The sequence below is a fragment of the Canis lupus genome, chromosome 30 (assembly GCF_003254725.2).
Source record: "Canis lupus dingo isolate Sandy chromosome 30, ASM325472v2, whole genome shotgun sequence".
NCBI lineage: Eukaryota > Metazoa > Chordata > Mammalia > Carnivora > Canidae > Canis > Canis lupus.
This window is the reverse complement of record NC_064272.1, coordinates 31642598-31665713: the sequence shown is the minus strand read 5'-3', so window position 1 is coordinate 31665713 and position 23116 is coordinate 31642598. Positions and strand designations below refer to the sequence as shown.

The 23116-nt window shown below is 40.4% G+C and overlaps 2 protein-coding genes across 22 annotated transcripts in view; one reads left to right on the top strand and one right to left on the bottom strand.

The window, feature by feature from the left end:
* Positions 1-10739, bottom strand: part of IQCH (IQ motif containing H) — a 214018-nt gene extending 203279 nt beyond the window's left edge. For all 20 annotated transcript variants that reach the window (XM_025472384.3, XM_035708685.2, XM_049104104.1 and 17 more), the window contains exons 1-3: positions 10608-10739; positions 2384-2506; positions 823-917 (exon numbers count right to left, since the gene is read on the bottom strand). In XM_025472384.3, coding sequence (XP_025328169.1) covers positions 823-917; positions 2384-2506; positions 10608-10658 — 269 coding nt within the window. In that variant the 5' untranslated portion in view covers positions 10659-10739. The remainder of the gene's footprint in view (positions 1-822; positions 918-2383; positions 2507-10607) is intronic.
* A 105-nt stretch (positions 10740-10844) lies between these two features.
* Positions 10845-23116, top strand: part of AAGAB (alpha and gamma adaptin binding protein) — a 52330-nt gene continuing 40058 nt past the window's right edge. For both annotated transcript variants that reach the window (XM_025472395.3, XM_025472394.3), the window contains exon 1: positions 10845-11004. In XM_025472395.3, the coding sequence (XP_025328180.1) occupies positions 10932-11004 (73 nt within the window). In that variant the 5' untranslated portion in view covers positions 10845-10931. The remainder of the gene's footprint in view (positions 11005-23116) is intronic.

Below are 23116 nucleotides of genomic sequence, written 5' to 3'. Positions count from 1 at the left end.
TTCCTTCATGTGGGGGCAAGGGAGACAGATACCCCCCAAGGCTCTGCTCCCCACTACAGAATGCTGGATCCTGGTTATGTCTATAGATTGCTGTGTTTCCTTGTGCACTATTTCTGAAACTTGACCTTACAATCTGATACTACTTACTTATGCTTGGTATATATTTACATGCAAGTAGGGCCACAGGGCTTTTAAGCTTAGCACAAAACCTTACTTTACATACACTCAAATTCAGGAGGCCTACCTGTAAGAGGGTCCAAAGTAAGGCAGGCAATTTCTTTCTCACTCAAGTCTAATTTTAATAAATCAACTCTTAGGATATATTACATTGTGAATATTTCAAGCAAGTTTTATTATTTTTGTTTTGTTCATCCTGGATACCAAAATTAAAAAAAAAATTGTGCTCTACAATAAAGCACATGTGATGTGCTAAAAACTGTAAAGAAATTTCCATGTAAGCTTCATAGAGTAAAAATGGATTTGCATTAAAATATTCCCTTTAGAGGAGTTGAATTTTGGATACCTTTTACTAAAAAAAAAAACAAAAAACAAACAAACAAACAAAAAGCAGTAACACCAAAACTAGGACCCTGAAGTAATTGTCATGGTGTCAAGCATTAGAAGACAAGAAGAGTAACCCTGAATAAACTTCATTAAAGTTCAAATTTTGCCATTAACTTTTTATACAAAACTACTGAAATTAGTAGAATGGATATGAACAAAGCCAAGGAGATTTTGACTTTATGGTCACCTGACCTGAGTGGGAAAAGTTATTTTTTTTATCGTATTTGTTTTCAACCCCAAAATGGCTATTTTACTTACCAGCTGGAAGTGTGAGGAGAATACAAATTATCGTCATTAACAGGAGTTGTTAACACATGATGGTTTACAACATTTAAATACTTCTCAATGTGAATCTGTTACAGAAAAGTTAAAGTTTAGGTTATTATAGTGGACTTAAGATACTCAGCTAATTTACTTTATTTCATTAGGGTAATGCTTTGAATTGTGTAATTAAGCCAAAAGACACAACATACTATGTGTTTATTACATGCCTAAGGTATTGTTGGGCATTTCGAGGCTAAATGACTTTCACTATCCCAAAAAGCATAATAAACAATTGAGACGCAAAGCTCGAGTGACCTGTAGCACTTTTCACAAATTAAACTATGCACAACAGTCAGTAAATCGCTTAGCCAGGTAAGCTTACTAGGCAGGACAGACATGGAGTAATGTCTTTCATTTATAGGGATTTCAAGCAAGCATCCAGGGAAAGAATTTGGGCCTTAGGTAACAGATTATTTAAAGTGGCCAACTGCAAGACTCCAGCTGGGTGCAGCCCTCTCACTGTCAGGTAATGTAGGACAATGGTGTGCCAGTTTGATGAGGCAACAGAACACACCATATCTCTCACAGCCTGAGGAGCTGGGCTGTGGAGCTGATAACGTGGGAGAGTGAAAGTCTCAGGCTGGAGCAGGACAATGACAGTTAGAGGTCTCGAAGATGGAGATGGTCCTTATTTGGACTCATGTGATCATATATCCTTGTTGTTCGTTCCTTCCTTCCTTCCTTCCTTCCTTCCTTCCTTCCTTCCTTCCTTCCTTCCTTCCTTTCTTTTTTTTAGAGGTTTATTTGAGAGAGAGAGAGATGTAGAAAGTGCAAGAGCGCGAGGAGGAGGGGGGGAGGGATGAGAGAAAGAATATCAAGTAGATGCCCCATTGAGCACAGAGCCTGAGATGGTGACCTGAGCAGAAATCAAGGGTCAGACATTTAGCTGACTGAGCCATCCAGCACCCCCAGATCCTTGTTTTATAAGTGAATATTATCCTGAAGAGTAGATTCTCCTCTTCCCTTCAACCCATCTTAATGATGAAGTTCCCGTGTAATTTATTTCTCTCTTTCAAAATTGGTACATCTCTTTAGCTTTACCTGCAGGATTACAATATCACAAAAATGACTAGTCTCAAGATACGTAAGCTGTTTAGGGAAAAACAAGCTCTTATTCTTTAGAATCCCAGCGAATCTGATAGAAACTCTCTGGAGTATTCCTTTGAATCCTTTTTTGTTGGGCATATTTCTGGATGAATGGTTATTTTAAGAATTCTTAATTTTTTAAATCAAACCACATGTTAGGGGTTGCCGCTGCATAATCTTATATTCCCAACAGCTTACATACTTTGTGGGATGTGACAAGATGCAAACCAACCAATCAGTTAATAATCATGATTTTAATAAAAGGACCAGAATGAGCAAGCTGATGACCAACTTAAGTCCACCTCTGTTACAGAATTACGCAAGGTCTTGTGAGAACCACAGTCCTTTCCTACTAGAGGAATCTTTGTCTCCTTCCAGCACTTTATTTAAGATCTAAAGCTCTACTTACTCTTAGCCCCATTTCAGTCCTTTTGATTGCAGTTTCAAGGTTCTGAATGTTTAGAGCCTCTCCTTTTTCCTCAAGAGGGAAATTTGTTAATTTCTCCTTTAACTGATAAAGGTCTTCATGGACCTGGAGGTATAAAAAATATAAAATATTGAGAGAATACATACCGAGTTCACCCGAAAGTTATTTATTTTAAAGATCTGCAGTTTGCTTGAATTGCTAGAGATCATCAGGTAGATTTTATGATGTTCATTGAAAAGGACTGTCTTCACGGTTCTCAGATATTCTTTATTGGAACGTTTCATTATCGTCTTTCAGATTTTAAAAAACTAAGTTTTCATACAATTTTCTATTTTTCCTTAAGCCCCCCTACCCCAACTCCATGAGAAACAAATCCAAGATAAAACTACAACTCAAATCACGTCTGTCCGACTCTTGGTTTTGGCTCAGGTCATAATCTATCTCAGGGTTGTGAGATCAAGCCTTGCGTAGGGCTCAGTGCTCCGTTTCTCTTTCTTCCTCTCTCTCTCCACCCCTCCCTTCTCTCTATCAAAGAAAGAGAGAAAGCAAGCAAGCAAGCAGAGCCTTTCAAAAGGGAATTGTAAATAGATTGACAGGGCCCTTTGGTTTTCCATTCTGGCTGGATCTTCCCCCATGGACTTCTCTGAAGAAGCAGCTCTGTAGGTGTGTGGCCTTGATTCTGTTTTACATAGTCAGAAATGAAAATGATCGGTGAAGAAAAAGCAATGTGATCACTTTGACATTTTCCTTCAATCTGTATTCTCCTTAGAAATGATGAATGCCTCTCCAACGTCAACCACCCTCACAACAAAATGGGTGCTATGAGATTAGACACTACAAGATTCTCTGCGTTCATATCAGAAACCAAATTTCAATAGATAAATACAGATGGCACCAATTATTGTATGGGCTGCTGCCACAAGAAAAACATTTTGTTATGCAAATTTATGAACCCAACACCTGTTTCAGCAATAGTCACACCAATAACAATCTGCAGATTGGGTTGCTACAGGCATTTTGAAACAGTTACCTTTTCTCTGTTAGTATAACTGGACATACACATTGGTCCAGCCTGTGTTATCGATTACTTTGGAATATTCCCATGGAGCCAAGTATTCAAAAGATCTGAATTTGCATCTTTGCACTGATGGGCATCACAGTCTGGTAGACACATCTGGTCATTTGTACTCTGCACAAATTGTCATGGAAAGCCTTCAGGGCTCACAGATTGAAATCAGAACACACCTACTGTTTGCTTGTAGGCACCAAGGATGAAGATGTACTTCTTTCAATTGTTTTTTTTTTTTTTTCTTTCAATTGTTTTTGTTCAAATTACTCCTGCAAGCTGATTTACCATCTATTGTCTAAAGGCATTTGGAAAGTACAAAGAGACCGTTCAAGGGCAAGCCCCACTTCTAGGTGCACATTTCTGGGTTCTTCCTTTGAATGTACTAAATTTCCTCCTTGTAGCTCTAGTATTTGTAGTATTTGTAACTTCACGTACCATTCTGTAACTAATGCTGGTCCCCATAGCTGGGGGGAGTGAAATTGTTCTGGGTTATTATTTTTTTTTTGGCTTTTCTTTTCTTTTTTCTTTTTTTTTTAATTTATTTTTTATTGGTGTTCAATTTACCAACATACAGAATAACCCCCAGTGCCCGTCACCCATTCACTCCCACCCCCCGCCCTCCTCCCCTTCTACCACCCCTAGTTCGTTTCCCAGAGTTAGCAGTCTTTACGTTCTGTCTCCCTTTGGTTATTTATCATGGAACCAACGGGTTGTTTTCTATATCTGCCAGCTGTGGACAACTACACTTCTTCCCAGAGTCATGAGATAATATGCAACAGGTTTAGTAGATAGTAACGGACCAGTAAAAGGCAAATGGACATCATTCCTTGCTCTATCACTGGTCACAAGTTGTCCATGCACACCATCAAGTTTCCTCTGGTTTCTTTAACAAGAAAAAAAAAGAATTATTCTATTTTATAGAGTTGTTGAGTAAAAATAAGGCAATGTGTGAGAAAAGGGATGAATGTAGGCTTTGGAACCAGGCAGATATGAACTAGAATCCTATTTCTTCCTTTACCAAGCTTGACAAATTCGTTTTTTGGTGCTTCCATCAAATGGGGGTAAAAAGCTACCTGTTGGAATAGTGGCAAGAAAAAAATTTCAAGTATGGAAAGTGTTTTGTACAAGGCCAGCTAGCCCCATAGGAGGGCACTGAACAAATGTTAATTCTCCTCTCCTGAATTGTAAAGCCCAGTGAAACTTCTTGCACAAAACTGGCACTTAGTAAATGTTCATTGATTTGAATTGCTCTCTTAATCTTCCTCAAGAGCTTCTTATTTTCTTGCCAGATATTTTCTTCTCCCCTCTCAATAACCATATATCTGTTTGTATAGTAATTGCAATAGAGACAAGTACTGTAGGAAATGTGTCACCAGACTTGGGTAGGAAAAAAGATTAAGTTCTAAATCTCTGTCCTTTCTTCAAATAGATCCAATTTACCTTATTGAAATTTTACATATCCCCCATCATCTCTATGATCATCAGATGCATTGCTTTCCATATATTTCCTACTTGGAGGAAGATTATTATTTTGACAGTTTGGGAACAGAGCTGCTTAATAAGAAGCCCCTGAAAGGTTTAATGCAGTGAAGGTTTGCTCTATAATTAATTAATTAATTAATTAATTAATCTCTAGAATTTAGAAGTCTAGCTATGCAACTGGATTCTGTGTTGTCAAAAGCAGTTACATCAATTGCATTTTATTCATCTCTGCTAAAGATAGTGTTTGGCTGCCTCATTCTCGTCACACTTACCCACTTGCCCCTTCATTTTACATTGTATGCTCCTGGCAAACCAGATGGAGGAGTTGATAAGAAAGCGATGATATCAAGCTGTCAATTAGTTCCAATATTTCCAAGGTTGGTGTTAGCATAAAATGGTTGGATTTTTGAAATAATGATTTCCAAAATGAATTACAAAGCTAATTTTGACTGCAAGATTACAGTATCCTTGTGGCACAAACATTGGTTTCAGAGTTTGGTCAAGCAAGCATTTTCAAAGATGTATTAAGAAGATACCACATACTCATTAATAAAGTGGAAAAACAAAGCTTGTAAGAGTTATTTATAAAAGAAAGCACCAAGGAAACCTCTCGGACTCATGACCCACTTCTTCCAGACTGTTTCACAGATACACCATAACCTGTTTCAGGATCAACACAGACAGGATCTCTTCCCTTGGGCAAATTACTTTAGCTGTTTGTACCTTAGTTTCTTCTTCTGTAAACTGGGGCTACATATGATACCTACCTGAGTTGCTGCACACGGTCAAAAAAATTGGCTACTTTTCAATTATAACAATGATTATCATCACTATAGTTATAACATCACTGTTCTGATCAGATGAGGAAAGATCCAGCTGAAACCATAAAAGTTCTGAATGGTAGACTTAAGAGTGAAAGAAGTATTTAACAAAAGTTCGCCTAGTAGAATTCTGCGTGGAGATAGTAGTCATATGCCCTGAATCAAAAATGAGGACATGGGCTTTGGTACATGATCGGACAGTGGAACATAATATTCACAATCAGAACTGTTCTGTGAAATTCAGACATACAAATGTACACAGGTTTTCAAATAAATCACACTAAAAGTTTATAATTAGAACACTTATTTGTATTTAAAGATTTCTCGGGTATTTTAGATATTTTATCAAAATATTGTATTATTAATTTGTATATCAGCAATTGTGTTTTCTAAATAATGGTACTTGTTAGTTCAGCTCCCTTCACTTTTGAATAGGATGTATATTATTAGAGACTGAATTAATGAGAAGATCATTATCCAGTTGTCCAAGATCAATGGCCCCAATCCTGTGCTAGGTAAAATGGGATATCCAAAAAATCCACTGTCACAGGGAAACAAGGCATACCTTATTTGCCCTATAGCATCACCCATAAAGTTTTAGTTAAGAGTGGAGTAGTCCTGGTTAAAAAGACAGGCTAAAATTAATTTTTTCCTTTTCTTTCAGTAAAAAACAGGCTAATCTTAAAAAAACACACAGAAATGAACAGAAAACTACACATTAGTAAGAGATCAGATCTAATAATAACTCGTATCAATTGAACGTTTCACATTATATGTTACCCCTTAATTTAATCCTTACAAAACTCCTAAGAGGGAGCTTATAGTGTCATCTTTATTTCATACTTGAGGGAATTTGAGTTTTAAAGTGGTTAAGTACCCTGTGCTAGGCAAGATAGCTGGTTAATTGGCGGAACTATTCAAATCCAGGGAGTCTGAATCAAGAACCTTCATGCCTAACCATTAGCCAGTACGTGCATAATATCTACAAATATACAAATACGTATTTATAGATATACAAAGCTAATGGTTGCTGAAAATTCAGTGGAAAAGGCAGGACTGAAATATCTAGAGAAGCAAAAAGGGGCAGGGGAAGACTTCCTTTTTTACCAGGTTAGCAGACTGAAAGGGTTTAAGAAGATTGTGTTTTGGTCAGTTTCTTTTCCATAGTGTGAAATAATAGCCCTTATCGGATAGCTTTGTTGTAGGGGGTTAAATGAGTTAAAATGTGTACAGCACTTAGAACTGTGCACAATATCCAGCAAATACTATATTAGCTTTGATTATTGAGATTTTTCTTTGAAATCACATTTCAGTTTCTATTTTATAATACTATTTAAGGTAGAAGGTCTCAGAATTGAGCACGTATCAGAGCTATCTGCAAGGATTATAAGAACAGATAGCTGGGCGCTACCCCCAGAACTTCTGATTTAGTAGGTCTGGAATGAGGTCTGAGAATTTGCATTTCTCACAAGTTCTCAGCTGGTGCTGAAAATACTGGTCCTGAGGTCACTCTTTGAGAATCACCAGTCTAAGGAGTTGTTTAATGTATCTGATTGAAACATAAACCTGATATACCCACTTAGGGTGAAGCAAGTAGATATTTGAAGTACCTCTACTTTTCTGGCAACTTTGTATGTATACATATATGTGTTATATATAATACATGTAGATTTATAACATATTAATACATTATTATATAATTCCAATTCATATATATCATACTTATATATAAACTGATAGAAACATTTGATTGCCCATGCTGATAAAAGGAAGGCAACTTTATGATAAAAAGAAATCATGTAGTTTTGGGGAAATTGGGTCAATTTAGAGTCAGAGGTGGATCTAATTCAAGCTACAGAGGAGAAAACTTAGGCCCAGAGAGGTGACATGATTAGCCTAAAGTTATTCATCTGGGAGAATGTCATTGCCAAACTCAGACCTCAGTATTCTGACTCCCCAAATAGTGCTTTCCACTAGGTGTACTGCTTTTTGGTAGCCTGTTTGAAGGACATACATCAGCCCCCGACAGAAATGGAATCCAAGCTACGTGTCCGAGGGTAGTGCTGTATACTCATAAATACTCTGGAGCCTTCCTCATTTCTTTGTTATATATATTCTACATATTCCAGGGAGAAGGTTATACTGTGTCTAGAGATCAGCCTCAGTAATCAGGTTAGGCTCTCCACTTAGTGTGTCCAGAATAAACCTTTTTTCCACATGGGGGTGTTGATCAGCATGGACATGCCTGTTCTTAGCTCTTCTGTTCCATTTTATGATTTAATGATTACAGACATTGATACTGTAATGTTGTATCCGAGGCTGATCAAACAGATACCTCTGAATCCTACTCTGAAGTGAAAAGGCTTCTGGCTTTTCAGTCAATCTGCTATTTTACACTATTCCAAACCTCAAGGGGAGCAGCCTTGGGGAAGAGAATTATCTCAAGGGAAAGCGTGAAATTAGGTGTGAGAATTCTCCCCAGATTCTGGTCTCTCTTTAAGAGATGTTCCAGGTCTGGAGAAATAAGAAAACTAAGGAGTAACTTAATTGTTCTTGTAGTCAATGTGAAGTATACTGTGGGGGAAAACTGGCTGTTTCTGGGTAGGAGTCTCCATTAGTGTTCCAATTATTTGGAGCCTGTAAAAATCGGCCCTGAATTTAGAGGGGATCTAAGTAGTAAAGAATCAACCTTGCCTAGCAAGAGTTCTTTGCTTTGCCCTTGGATATTGGGAGGTGATCTGTAGGCCCCTTGAGTGTCCTGCCTGATAAGTGTCTTTGCTTGGGGGCTTTGGTCACCACACAGTTCTAACAATGAGATTTATGATGGGGGCCTTGAGCCACATTGTATCTGTTCCAACCTCTAGAGGAACTAGAGACTAAAGGCATTAATGTGACCTCTGGGAAGGATTGGTGATGAAAGGTCAGAACATGGGCAGTGTGTGATGGAGTCCCAGTAAAAGCTCTGGACATCAAGTCTTAGGCAAACTTTGCTAGTTGGCACAACTCTGTGTACATCGTTATACATCATGGCTGGGAGGAGGTAAAGCCACCCATGACTCCATGGGGAGAGGATGACAGGAAGCTGCATTTGGATCCTTCCTCTTGGGTGCTGCCCATACATGTCTTTCCTTGGCTGACTTTTTTTTTTTTAAGATTATTTATTCATGAGACACACACACACACACACACACACACACACACACACACACACACACTCAGAGAAACAGAGACACAGGCAGAGGGAGAAGCAGGCTCCATGCAGGGAGCCGGACATGGGACTTGATCCCAGGATTCCAGGATTCCAGGAGCACGCCCTGGTCTGAAGGCGGTGCTAAACCGCTGAACCATCCAGGGATCCCCTCCTTGGCTGACTTTAATTTGTATCCTTTTGATGTTGGTAACATTCTAATTGTAAGCACAGCACTTTCCTGAATTCTGTGTTACTCTAGCAAATTAGCCAGTGTGAAGGTGGTCGGGCTCCCAATTTTGTAGCTAGCTAGCTTGAAGTGAGTTTGGTTCCGGGACTCCTGGACTAGGCTGGTGTAGAAATGAGGGCAGTTTTGTGGGGACTGGTCCCTCAGAATTTGAAGTTTGCTAAATTCATCTAGGGTGCTAGTGACAGAGGATAATAAAAGGTGAGGTAAGATTTGGGTATTACACATAATGGGGAACTCTATGAAACTGGTGAATTTAGGGGTTTGTATTTTAGAAAAGGTGCATATAAAAGAATTCTCTCCTAGATGGGAGGTAAGAGACCAATATTCTGGCAGGAAAATCCACTGTGCAGATCTGAGTGAGCGTTGGAATAGAGTGAATTTAGGCAAATTATTTCAAGCCTTAGACAACTGGAGCTAAATAGACGTTAAAAGTGATGATCTATGCAGAAATGTTTTAAAGTTATCATATGTAAATGTGAAAGAACAACATTTGTGTGGGAAGCATCTGAGTATAACTGTCACAAACTGAGTTATACTGGAGAAGATAAGACTTCTTTTTTTGATATTCTCCCCCACCCCCGCCTCAGTTTGGAAAAAGTCATTTCCCTGAGTTTTTTGGGTCACACGTCTATATTCAAAACTGCAACTGGACAGGCAATTCAAGTGATCGTTAATGTATTTTCCTGTGTGTGCTCCCAAGCAAGGGACTTTTATTTAATTCATTAATTTATGTGAGATATAATCAACATACAACGTTGTATTTCAGGTACACAACACAATTATTCGATTTGTATACACTGCAAAATGACCGCGGTAAGTTTAATTAACATCCCTGACCATACATAGTTACCATTTTTTTTTTCTTATGATGAGAACTTTGAGGATGTATTCTCTTAGCAGCTTTCAAGTGTAGCAGGAGAGCATTACCAACTATACCAGGCTGCGCATTATTACATCCCCAAGACTGACTTCTTGGCCAGGTACTTTCAGATCCAAAAAATTAAGGTGCTTACATGGTTGACATATTTCAACTCCTCCCCAGATTTCTTATTATCTCCCCTTAAGTGTCTGACTTGCATTTCCCCCATGTCACGGGTCCTAATTTTTCGGAAGATAACATTGTTAAATGGTGCCTTGGGTGTAAGATGGATTTTGGGAAGTAGAAGTTCTGGGTGAATTTTAGCAGACGCAGAGCGGTGGGGCTTCTGGAGCGCAGCCTCCAGGGGAGGGCTAGGCTGGTGCCCGAGGTCTTGGGGGGGCATCTTTGGGATTTCTGGAGGGGCAGTGCCCTCTGCACGCTGCAGGCGGGGGGCGGGGTGGCGCGGGAGGATGGGCTCTGCGGGGCCTCGCTCGGAAGGGTCTGAGCTGGGCGGGGCGGGGCAGGGCCCGTCGCCCACCTGGATTAGGATGGTTCCGATGGGGTCGCAGCTGTCAGCGTCCTGCGCCATGGTAACGGGAGGGCGGCCTCCCGGAGGAGGAGCGGTTTCCAGGCGCCCGAGCCGGCCCGGCGTCGGCGGCGCGCGCTCGTCCCCATGGCAACCCCACGCGCAGCGCGGCCCGTCCCACGCCGGCAGCGGAAGAGGGGGTGTGGGAGGAGTCAGGGCCGCCGCCGCCTCCCGCGCACGCGCCCCCCCCAGGCGCGTCTCCCCCGCGCGCCGGCCGCGGTGGTGCAGCCCGAGGCGGAAGCGGCTCCGGGGCGGAAGCGGCTCGCGAGCGCAGCGATGGCTGCGGGCGTCCCCTGTGCGCTCGTCGCCAGCTGCTCCTCCAGCTTCTCCGGAGACCGGCTGGTCCAGCGTGAGTAGCGGGGCTCCCGGGGCCGACGTCCAGGGCGCCCGAGTCTCGGCGGGCGGTGGCCTCAGAACCGCGGCGTCCCTCTCGGCTTCCGTGGCCGCCGCGGGGGGGCGGGGCCGGGGGCTCGTCGGGTGCAGCCGGGACCCCGCTACCCTGCCCCTTGCTGCCCGCCCGGCGCGCTGCGGGGGTCCTTCCAGTCCTTCCAGCCTTCTCTGCCGACTGCGGCCCCGCTCGCCCGCCCGCCCGCCCGCGGGGAGCCGGAAGGCGCTGTGCGCGGCCGCGAGGTGCAGAAGTTGGGGTGCTTGATGCTGCAGAGGGGCTTCCTCCTGGCTCCCCCTTGATGTATAGGGGTTAGCTGATGTCCCCATCCGCCCCACGTGTTCACTGCCTTGCCTCCCTCCCGAGTCCTAGTAGGAGTCCTGCCTAGCAGGCTCTCGGGGCGGCTTTGGCTTTGGGCTGCTCCTGGGCCTGCACCCTCGACCCTCGACCCTCGGGGTGGGGGGGGGGGGCTGTCACACTAAATAACGCTTAGGAGAAGCCGTAGGCGGGACGGCCTGGCACCGGGAACTAGGAACTAGGATTCTCTGCAGTTGGTTGCTTGTAACCCCAAGACACCTGGTTTTAAATGCATGGCTTTCGGTAAGATTTTATTTATTTATTCATGAGAGACACAGAGAGAAGAGAGGCAGAGACCCAGGCAGAGGGAGAAGCAGGCTCCATGCAGGGAGCCCAATGCGGGACTCGAATCCAGGACCCCGGGATGACGCCCTGAGCCAAAGGCAGATGCTCAACCGCTGAGCAACCTGGCGCCCCCGGTGACATTTTGGAAGCCCTTTTTAAACTGTAAAGCATCACACAAACATAAATATATATTTTTTTCTATACCTGTCAAATGTCAGAATGAGGCAGGATGTCCTTCCAACACAAATATTCTGTAACTTAGTTGTCAATTCTTTTCTACAGTGTTTATGTTGAAAAGAACTGTGGTTACATTTCATATATGTCTTGATTTATATATAATTTTATATATCATTTATAATTTTATATGTGATTTTTACGTTTTATACATAGTGTATGTTTTTATATTTTGTATGTAAAATTTTAAAAAAAGGTTTTTTAAAAAAGATTTTTTATTTACTTATTCATGAAAGACACAGCGAGAGAGAGAGAGAGAGAGAGGGGCAGATACACAGGCAGAGGGAGAAGCAGGCTCCATACAGGGAGCCGGACATGGGACTCCATCCCAGGTCTCCAGGATCAGGCCCTGGGCCGAAGGCAGGGCCAAACCACTGAGCCACCTGGGCCACCACAAAATTTTAAAATATTTAAAAATATATAGATATATGTAAAATATGATTAACATTTTAAAAATATAAGAAGCATTTATATAATTTGTATTTACATTTTACATATATTTTGTATATAATTTTTTTGAACGAGAGAGAGAGTACATGTGGGAGGGGCAGCAGGAGAGAGAGAATTCTAAGCAAGCTCCATGCTCAGCGTAGAGCCTTAGGGTGGAGGGGCTTGATCTCACAACCCTGAGATCATGACCTGAACTGAAATCCAGAGTCCAGTGCTTAACCCACTGAGCCACCCAGGCTCCCCTGTATATAATTTTTGTCCTGATATTTTTCATTTAACATTACATAATTTATGACATAATATAAATTACTTTCCATCGTGTATTGCCTCTAGTGAACATAAGATTTGCTCGGAATTTTTAAAATACTTGGTGTACTTAACTTTATAAAATAATTACATGCATTTGGGTTTCCATTACTGATATATAAAAGTCCTTTTAAAGCCAATCTCGGAAATATTTGTTAAGTATTCTGATGGCTATGGTACTCTCTCTGAGCGCTCTAAGGATCAGAATTGGCAGACGTGGTCACTTCCTTGAAGGAGCTGATGACCAATAGTTGGCAAATAGTAACACTGTACTTCTTTAAAGTACATTAGCATCCTTGGAGGTAAAATTAATTGTGTAAAATAATCCATTTTGTTTCTATATATAAAATCCCTCTTAGATACATCAAAAGCCAACTTTTGTGTTGATTAAAATTAGATGGCCTTTCCTTTGTGATTCCATTAATGCTATGTAGGGAGAAAATAAGAGCAGTTAGTGAGGACATTACTTGTAAGAAGAAGCAAAGTATAAAAGAGAGCTTTATCATTTCTTCCCAGGTTATTGATAGGGAAATGATGGGTAGCACTAGACCATGCTATTTGCTGAGCATTCATTCTGTTTTATAATTAAAGATTGCATTAAATTAATCATAAATTGAGTCTAATTTTGATCTAAGAGATGAGGATGACCATAAGGAGTGATGTTTGTCAAGTGTTCAGTGGTATCAGGCCACAGTGTGATTTTAGATTGAATCTGATCTTTTTTGGGAAGGTTTGGTTTCATTTCATCCATTAGGAAGAGGAACTTTAGGGTTTCTCCAGGTTCTCTTTCTTTCAACATCTGATCTATTTTACTGCTTTTACCCAATAGGAAATATTTCATAATCAAATAACCCAGTTTGTTATAAATACACATGAAATAAAAGTCCATAGGCCTCGGCTATGGATAAAGTGCATACACGGATTTTGTGAAAAACCTTTTTTCATTTTGTCACTCAGAGGCCTTATTTTGGAATTCTGGGTAGGTGTCTGACATCTGATAAAAGGACATTACAGACTTACATTGTAGACTTTTAAAGGGAAATGAAGGCTCAGGATTCTGAAGGGTCTTCAGCAAGGTTATATGTGTGTGGGAGCAAGTGTCTGTACTCCAGGGCCAGACCTCTTTTCACCTTATATATATTCACAGGAAGATTTTACTTTCATTATGGAAAAGTGTGTTCTGATACTAAGCACAGAGCTGGTCTCTGTGCCAGTTATTATAGCTAAAATGGCAGCTAAGGTACTATTCTTGCTCTTAAGAGGAGGGATATAGTTAAAGTGTGTGCTCCACTGGTGAAAATATTAAAATATAAATACCTAAGTTTTAACATTTTACTCTCCTTTCGTAGAAGAAATTTTATTTTTTAACTCCAGTATAGTTAACAGAGTATTTATATTAGATTCAGGTGTACAGTTTAGTGATTCAACAGTTCTGTACATTACTCAGTGCTCATGAAGATAAGTGTACTCTTGGGGCACCTGGGTGGCTCAGTCTGTTAAGTATCTGACTCTTGATTTCGGCTCTGGTCCATGATCTCTGGGTCATGAGATTGAGCCCTGCCTCAGGCTCAGTGTGGAGTCTACTTGAGGATTCTTTTCTCCCTCTATCCCTCCCCTGCTCGTGCGTGAATACTCTCTCTAAATAAATAAATAAAACCTTAAAAAAACAAGTGTACTCTTAATTCCCTTCACCTATGTGTCCCTTACATACTTCCCCTCTGGTAACCATCTGTTTGTTCTCTATAATTAAGAGTCTATTTTATGATTTGTCTTTTTTTCTTTATTTTTCGTTTCTTCAATTGAATGAAATGGTATTTGTCTTTCTTTGGCTTATTTCACTTAACATTATACCCTTTAGATCCATCCATATTGTCATAAATGGCAATATTTCATTTTTTATGGATGAATAATATTCCATTGTACATATATTCACAACATCTTCTTGATCCATTCATCTATCACTGGACACTTGGGCTGCTTCCATAGTTTGGCTGTAGTAGATAATGCTGCAGTAAACATAGGGGTGCATGTATCTTTTTAAATTAGTGTTTTCATTTTCTTTCTTTTCATATCCAGTAGTGGAATTACTGGATCTTATGGTAATTCTGTTTTTCATTTTTTGAGGAATCTCACTACTTTTTTCCTACTCTAAGAAGGAGCTCTCTCAATAGAAAAGCCCCTGGATACTTGTTTGGTATTGAAGTGTGTAATACCAACTCAGCAACTGTAAGCTATTCAGGTTCTACATCTGAACTTTTGGAGCAAAATTCTTTCTTTTAGTGCAATGTGAGAATTTGGTGATCTTACAATCATAGCAGTCATTTTTATGTATATCAGTACTCTTCTCAAAAGTGTTCTCACATTTTTTAATTTGGTTCTTGTTTCCCTGTGAAGTCATGAAGTCAGGTTATCTCCATTTTGTAAATGAAGAAATTGTGGCTTGGAAATACCAGGTGACTTGCCCAAAGTGCTCAAGTGCTGAATGTTGGAGCATATGTTCACATTCAGAATTTGTATATATGGAATATATGAATGAAATGTATTGGAATTCCTTAGCAATCAGAATTATTTAAATTTAAGATGGTGGTGTTGGTGTAAGAAGTGATAGAGAAGATTGACCCCTAAAAGAGGTTTTTAAAATACGTTTGCATTTCCATTTAGGAGGATTGAAATCTTGGAAGAAAAAAATATCTTTGTCCAGAGGACCTGTATTTAAAAAGAGCATTACGTATACCCGATAGTTTTTTTTTTTTTTAATTTTTTAAAGATTTTATTGAGAGGGAGAGGTGCAATGGGAGCAGGAGTGGGAGTGCATGAGGCTGAGGGAGAAGCAGACTTCCTGCTGAGCAGGGAGCCAGAAGCAGGGCTCCACCCAGAACCCTGGGATCATGATCTGAGCTGAAGGCAGTGGCTTAATGGACTGAGCCACCCAGGCACCCCTGCCCAGCCATTTTTTAAGTGTCTGGGTTTTTATTTTCTCAATTGAGTAAACTCAAAATAGAGGCATATTAATAATATATTAGCCACTCCTATGTCGGATTAACATAAAAATAGAAAGTTGTTTGAGATCATCTCTTCCAACCCTTCTAGGTGTAAAATTCTATATTACCATGTTACTTATTTTTATGTCAGATTATATGGTGCTTCCTAGCTCCGGCATTCTTAATTTTTGTGAGTGCATTTTTTTGGAAAACTGCCCCATTTTTTTCTAGTATAATATCACAGTTTATTGATATTAATGTAATCCACCAATCTTAGATTTCCCCAGTTTGACTTTTACGCATGTGTGTGTGCATATGTATTCTACACAACTTTATCACGTGTGGTTTGTGTATCTACCATCACAGTCAAGATACTGAATAGTTTCACCACCACAGGGATCCCTTGCATTGCTCTTTTGGGTTATGCCCCCAGTTTTCATCACCCCAGGCAACCACTAATCAGTCCTTCATTTCTAAAATGTCTTTTCAAAAATGTTATATGATTGGAAACATAGATTACTTTTGGGAATTTTTTTTTTCTGCTCAGCATAATTCTCTAGAGATTGATCTATATTGTGTGTGTCAATTCATGGTTTTTGACTGCCAAGCAGTATTCCATGGTAAAGACGTGTCATAGTTTAACTGTTTACTTGTTGAAGCACATCTGGGCTGGTTCTAGTCTTTGGTTCCTGATCCTGTTTTTGTATAAAGTATTATTGATAAACAGCTGTGACCGTTTGCTTATTTTGTCTATGGTTACTTTCCAGAGTTGAATAGTTGCACCAGAGACCATGTGGCTCACAGCCTAAAATATTTGCTGTCTGGCCCATTATTGAAAATGCTTGACAACTGTATTCTGAGCATGTGAATTAATGTGTACTAATCTGCTTAACTTTTAGAACATTTTAATGCTGTTGTTACCATCATTATTCTCATTTTGCAAAGATATTGCAGCACAGAGAAATTAAGCAATTTGCTCAAGGCCAAATAGCTGAGCCAGGTTTTGAACCCAGGCAGTCTGGCTGTAGAAACTACCTCTTAACCAGTCCTGTTCGCAATTAATAGAAAGATAGGGGAGCTCAAAACTGGAAAGGGACTAGAGAGGTAGCAGCCAAACTATGCGGGGAGGGGAATTCTCTTTGAAGGCTGAGGGATAATAGGATTTAGCCTGTGGTCATTTGCTTTCTTAGGAGAATAATGCTTGGAACAGTGCTAAAACTTCTCACTAATTTGAATTTAGTAATACCACATAGGACTTTCTACATTTTCTACATATTTCCAGTATTTAACTAAGGCCCCCAGTCCTGGTCACCTGGTTTCCACAGCTCCACTGGCAACTGAAAATTAGCACAGCCATTGTTTTCTTTTGCTTATCTCCCAGGGATTTGGAGTTAAGTAGGGCCCTGGTCCTAGAAAAACCTCTCTGGACTAGGGGGAGGTGAAATGGTGGCCTTTAAACAAAATACATTCTTCTCCTCATTTTAGATGGGAAGACTTATGCCCAGCTAAGAAGATTTGGGCCTCCCTTTAGGACAATCAACTATCTTGATTTTCCCAGGACTGAGAATTTCTTTTTAATTGAAATATAGTTGACATTTATTAAGGTTTCAGGTGTACGACAGAGATCTGACAATTATAAACGTTATGAAATGCTCACCACCATAGTGTAGTTGCCATCTGTCACCATAAAAAATTATTGCAATATTACCGCCTCTATTCCCTATGCTGTACTTTCTATCCCTGTGACTTATTTATTTTATAGCTGAGAGTTTGTGCTTCTTAATCTCCTTCACCTATTTCACCCATCTCCCCAAACCCCTCCCCTCTGGCAACCACCAATTTGTTCTTGTATTTATGAGTCTGTTGATGCTTTTGTTTTGTTTTTCTGATTCCACACAGAAGTGAAGTCATACAGTATTTGTCTTTCTCTGACTTATTTCTCTTAGCATAATACCTTCTAGATCCATCCATGTTGCATTTTATTTATTTTATTTTTTAAAAGATTTTATTTATTTATTCATGAGAGACACAGAGAGAGAGAGAGAGAGAGGGGAAGAGACACAGGCAGAGGGAGAAGGAGGCTCCATGAAGGGAGTCTGATATGGGACTCGATCCTGGATCTCTAGGATCATGCCCCGGGCTGAAGGCGGCACTAAACTGCTGAGCCACCTGGGCAGCCCCATGTTGCATTTTAAAGTTGCAGTAGCCACTCCACTTTTGGAGTAGGGAATTTGACTTTTTGTGTTTGGAACTTAGATGGACTTAGCCATGTAAACAATGCTCCCATCCTTAGGTTTCTAAAACTGCAGAACCAGATAGCTCATTTATATGATGGGTAAACTAGGCTTTAGGGAGTTACATAGGCAAAGCCAGCCATCATTTATGACATATTTTCTTTGGGAGACATTCATTCATCTTCAAGACTGGGAGTTTGTTTCTTGGCCTATCAGACCCCTATACTTAAAAAAGATCTTAAAGTAATTTGCTAGGGAGAGCATTCTTATTTCAAAGGTAGGGGCTTATTGGACAGTCTAGCCGACCAACATTGCCCAGCAACAGAAGGGGATAGGAGCTTGGGTTTTTAAAATTTGCGTTTTCTGTAGTTGCTTTAGTATTTTGACTGGAGTCTTTTACTCTGGGAATAAGTTATAGTTTCTGCTTAAGCAAAGTTGTTTATTTTGTTGTGGTAGGACGACTCTGCCTTTGATTTGATTGTATATTTCCAAGGCTTTATTTTCTTCAAAGAAAGAAAGATAGGGCTAACAAGATCTTCCATGAACAGTCTGAGGTTGTCATCACAGACTGATTAGGTAGGTGGTCAGACAAAAGCAGTGATTTCTACTAGTAATGGTGATAATACTTAATATATCTTTAAATTTTTAATTAACAGTAGTGGGGAGATTTTTATCTTTATTAAAAGAGGGGTGTTGGTTAAGTCATCAACCTCAGGAGGAAAAAGATTAAACACAAGTTTATATTCTCTCCAGACCCAAAGGTACCTACAAAATGTACCCATGTTATCTTCTAGTATGATCATGCCTCTGTGTGTGTGTGTGTGTGTATGAGAGAGAGAAATTCAAGCTCCAAGAAGTTGTGACCTTCCAAGGTAGTTCAGCCCATAAACACTAAGGAGCCAAGAAGCAATTCTAGTTCTTTCATATACATGAAACATGATGATCTTCTTGGCAGCCAGGATGGCGTGTATCCAAGGTGGAGGTAGGGATAAGAGAAATTATAGTAAAGGATTTTACTATAAGAGGAGAACTTTTTTGGCTCCACTTAAGTGTACACTTTTTCTTTCATGGTAGTTAGAGCCTTAGATGAACTGTTAGTTAGGTTCAGTAATTCAATTAAGACACTTTTATCTATGTCCAGTTTGTTTCCTTGTGGACTAGAGAATTGGACTTTTTGGTTGAGGTTATTGTTGATGTGGGAAATGATTATAACGTCTTTGCCTTCCTGGCATTCCAATAAAGAGGGTGGAGAGTACAAGGAGAAATACCAGCGGAAAAATATTATGCACTAACCTATGTCGCACAGAACCATTTATGCTACAAAGAGCATTGTATCATTCTGGACGAGTCTAAGTATATCTAGACTCAGATCTTTACTTCTGGGACATTCAACTGCTTGTTTTGCAGCAAAAGTAAAAACATCTAGAAAATATGTAGTGGCCGTTTGGTTTAAACAACTCGTCCTGTGTAATTCCTCAACAAATAGTGCTGCTTTATAAATCATGAAATCTGATCAAGCGCCATTTTTTAAAAGGCTAAATTACGAAATTGTTTTGAATATGTCTGGTGAGAATGATAATCTGGACTTGACGTTGTATTTGTCCTAGCCAGTGCACACAGATATCACAAACACATCTCTAATAATTACTCATCTAAAAAGCAAGATTGACATAGGTGAAGACAGAGAGGACTAATGTGAGACTCAGTGAGCCCGTATGATATTACAGATTTAGTAACAAATCATCCACTTAGGTTTAATTTTCCACACTGACCCGAAGGTCGGCTCTGCTCAGAGATGGGGAAAGTATTATCGTTCTTGGATTAAAGTCCAAAACCTAATGCTCAGAGCAGAAAATGCATGATCATTTGGTAATCAACAGCTGACATAAAATTATCATTCTGCCTGAATTCAGGGGGGATAATGTGGGGGGAAGACTTTTTGTGAATCAAGCACTGAGTTCTATTCTTTACCTGGTGATTTTGATTTTAAGCAAGTTAACTTTCCTCCCACAAATACTCAAAGCATTTGTACCTTTGCCATCATTGCTTGGAGTCGCTAAAACATCCTGTGCCTCAGTCACCTCCTTACTCAGTAAAATAAGGACATTATCTTCCAGGCTCCGTGATTTTTTTTTTTTTTTAACAGCTTTATTGGGATGTAATGCAGATATGATAAAATCCACTTATATTTGGTGCAGAACATTTCTATCATCCTAGAAGGAGAGACTTTGTGCCTATTTGCAGTCACGCCACATTCCCACCCCCAGCTCTAGGCAACCACTAATGTACTTTGTCTTTACAGATTTGCCTTTTGTGGACATTTTATTTAAAAGGAATCGTACAATATGTAGTCACTTGTGTCCGCCTTCTTGTACTTAGCTTAACGTTTTTGAGATTCATCCATATTATAGCATGTATTTCATATTCTTTTGTATGGGTATACCACATTTTATCCATTCATCAGTTGATAGAGGTTGGGTTGTTTCCATTTTTTGGCTATTACGAGTAATGCAGTTATGGAGATTCAAAGAAACTGCTGTGCTATTTTAAGAAACTGCTTTCCACGGTGGCTGCACCATTTTATGTTCCCATCAGCAATGTATGGGGGTTCCAGTTTCTCCTCATCTTTGACAACATTTACTATTATCTATATTTTTGATTACAGCCTAGAATCTAGTGGGTGTGAAGTAGTATCTCACTATGGTTTTGATTTGCACTTCCCTAATGACAATGATGTTGAGAATCTTTTCATGTGTGTATAGTCCATTCATGTATCCTCTTTGGTGAAATGTCCATTCAGATCTTTTGCACATTTTTAAGTTGGGTTTTTCATCATCTTATTAATGAGTTTTAAGAGTACTTTATGTATTCTGGTTACAGGTCACATGTATAATACACATATTTTCCCCTGTTCTGTGGCTTGTCTTTTGGTTAGCTTGATGGTATCTTTTGAAATGCGAAGTTTTAAATTTTTGGTGAAGTCTAATTTGTCATTGTATTCTTTTTCCATGATCCTTTGACCATGTGTTGCCCAATCATTTTACCCCTCTTGAAGGAACTTTTAGGTCCTGGGACATTGGGTGTGTTAGCTTTATGATGTTCTCCAATGGGTCAGGCTTATTTTCAACATTTGAATACATGGGCTACAGAATAAGTGTTCTTCATTAAACTTACTGTTTTTGGAAAATTCATGTCAGACTTGTTTACCTTCTTTTAGAATAAGTTAGCATCTGCTGCAGGTACTGTTGTCATCCTGAGCATTGATGTTTTTTGTGAGGTTTTACTATTCAGTGCTGATTTATGAAAAATTAACATTTGAATAGGGGAAGTAGTTTCATTTCATCATTGTCCCATTTAGCCTTATGTATTCTTTTGTCCAAAAAAACACCATTCATAAATTATTTTCAAAACATCTAAGGTTAACTGCCAAGTAATTTTTATGGTTAAAATAACTAAGACGCTAGAGATAGATTTTATCAGAGATAGATTTTTAGGAGGTTGTGACAGCTATGTTTTATGAGAAAGAATAAAACCAACTTTGTATTCCAGAACTTGTATTTTGTATCATAAATACAGCCAGGTCAGTCCCACAGGTTCTACAAGATCAGGGTTTCTGAGCCTTAGCACTGTTGACACTTTGTTGTGTAGGTGCTATCCTGTGCATTGTAGGATGTTTAGCAACACTCTTGGCCCCTGCCTACTAGCTGCCAGTAGCATCTCCCAACTTGTGACTACCCAGCAATGTCTCCAGATATTGATGTGTCCCCTGGAGGGGCAAAATCACCCCCCTCATAAAAAATCAGCTTTAGATGTATATCTAGAACTGATTTTGAACCAATAAGTATTAGTAATTAAATTCAGAGAAGTCCCTCCCCCCCATATGGGAAGGAATTGTCCATGAGCTGTGCGGCTGATAAAGCAGTGCTGTGTCCACGTGCTGTGGGATTGGTAAAGCCAACTTTGCACGCAGCCCGTAAAACACAGAGGCTGGTTCCTCCTTGGCCCTCACTTCTCCATATTCTCTCTCCCCTTTCGGCCAGCGTCTTCCTGTTCTTTCGGGCATGTTTGTCTCCCTGCGTTGTGAGGTCTTCTGAGGGCAAGCCAGACCATGTTTTCTCCCATCCCCTCCCTCCAGTTATTTTAAGACGAAGCCGTGGTGACCAATTCCAGATGGTTACTGGGAGAAAGTGAACCTCAGTTAAAGGAGGAGGACTGAGTTAGATTCCCCCTGCCCCAACTTGAGAACTTTTCCACCATGACATAAAAAGCCCCCAAGTGTGTGGAGAAGTGAATTTCCGAGTGTGACCAGAGAGGAGGAGCGCGTGCGGAAGAGGTAATCAAGTGGTGTAAGCAAACAAGACCTGCTGCATTCTCGTGGAGGCTGGTGTGCAGCCCTAACCCGGCCGTCTGCCCTCGGCCGCCTAATACTGCCCCAGGCAGCTGTGCTCAGACTGAAGCTAATGCTGCGTCTGCTTGCTCTTGCTTGCTCCAGGAGGCCGCGGGATGATACTTCGAGAATCACAGATGGAATCTGCGCCCATTTGTCTGTGCGACGTCCCGACCCCTAAGGTTGCCGCTGAACCTTCCAGCATCACACGGGCTGGGAAGGCCCTTTACGTTGCAGCTGTAAATTCTGCCCCTGCTACTTGGGGAATAATCTGTTCATTCATAACTGTGTCCGGTTGGTTCATAACAGAGTATTTGACAGCAGCACCCACCTCATAGGACATTCTCACGAAATCGTGGCCGTGAAATTGTAAGGAGTTGCAACAGTGCAGAGCCATTGTGATTTTTAAAGGTCTCTCTTTGCCTTTCGTCGCTGGCTCATGAAAACTCTTTCATGTTTTTTTCCTAAATCACATTTTACTCCATTCTTTTCTCTCATAATGGCTACTTTCCCCTTCAACTGACGTCAGACTCTGCTGCCTCCTATAATTTTCCTAATTGCTTTCTCTTCTGTTTCGGTCTGTGCCTTAACAATGGAAAAGCAACATTTGAGAAGGCATATTTTGGGAAGGGAGGGGCCCGAACGGTTTAGGGAGGTGGTGATTTCCTAATTGCACTTGCCCTTACCAGCTCTCCTCAGTGCATCTCTGACTCAGCCTCTTGTCCATGTGCAAACACTTGACCTGGGGAGGAGGGAAGAGCGTTACCGAGGGCCACCCTGTGTCCAGTGCCTGCCTGCGCCTTCTCACGCACGGTTTCAGTTAATCTGCAAGAAGCCATTTG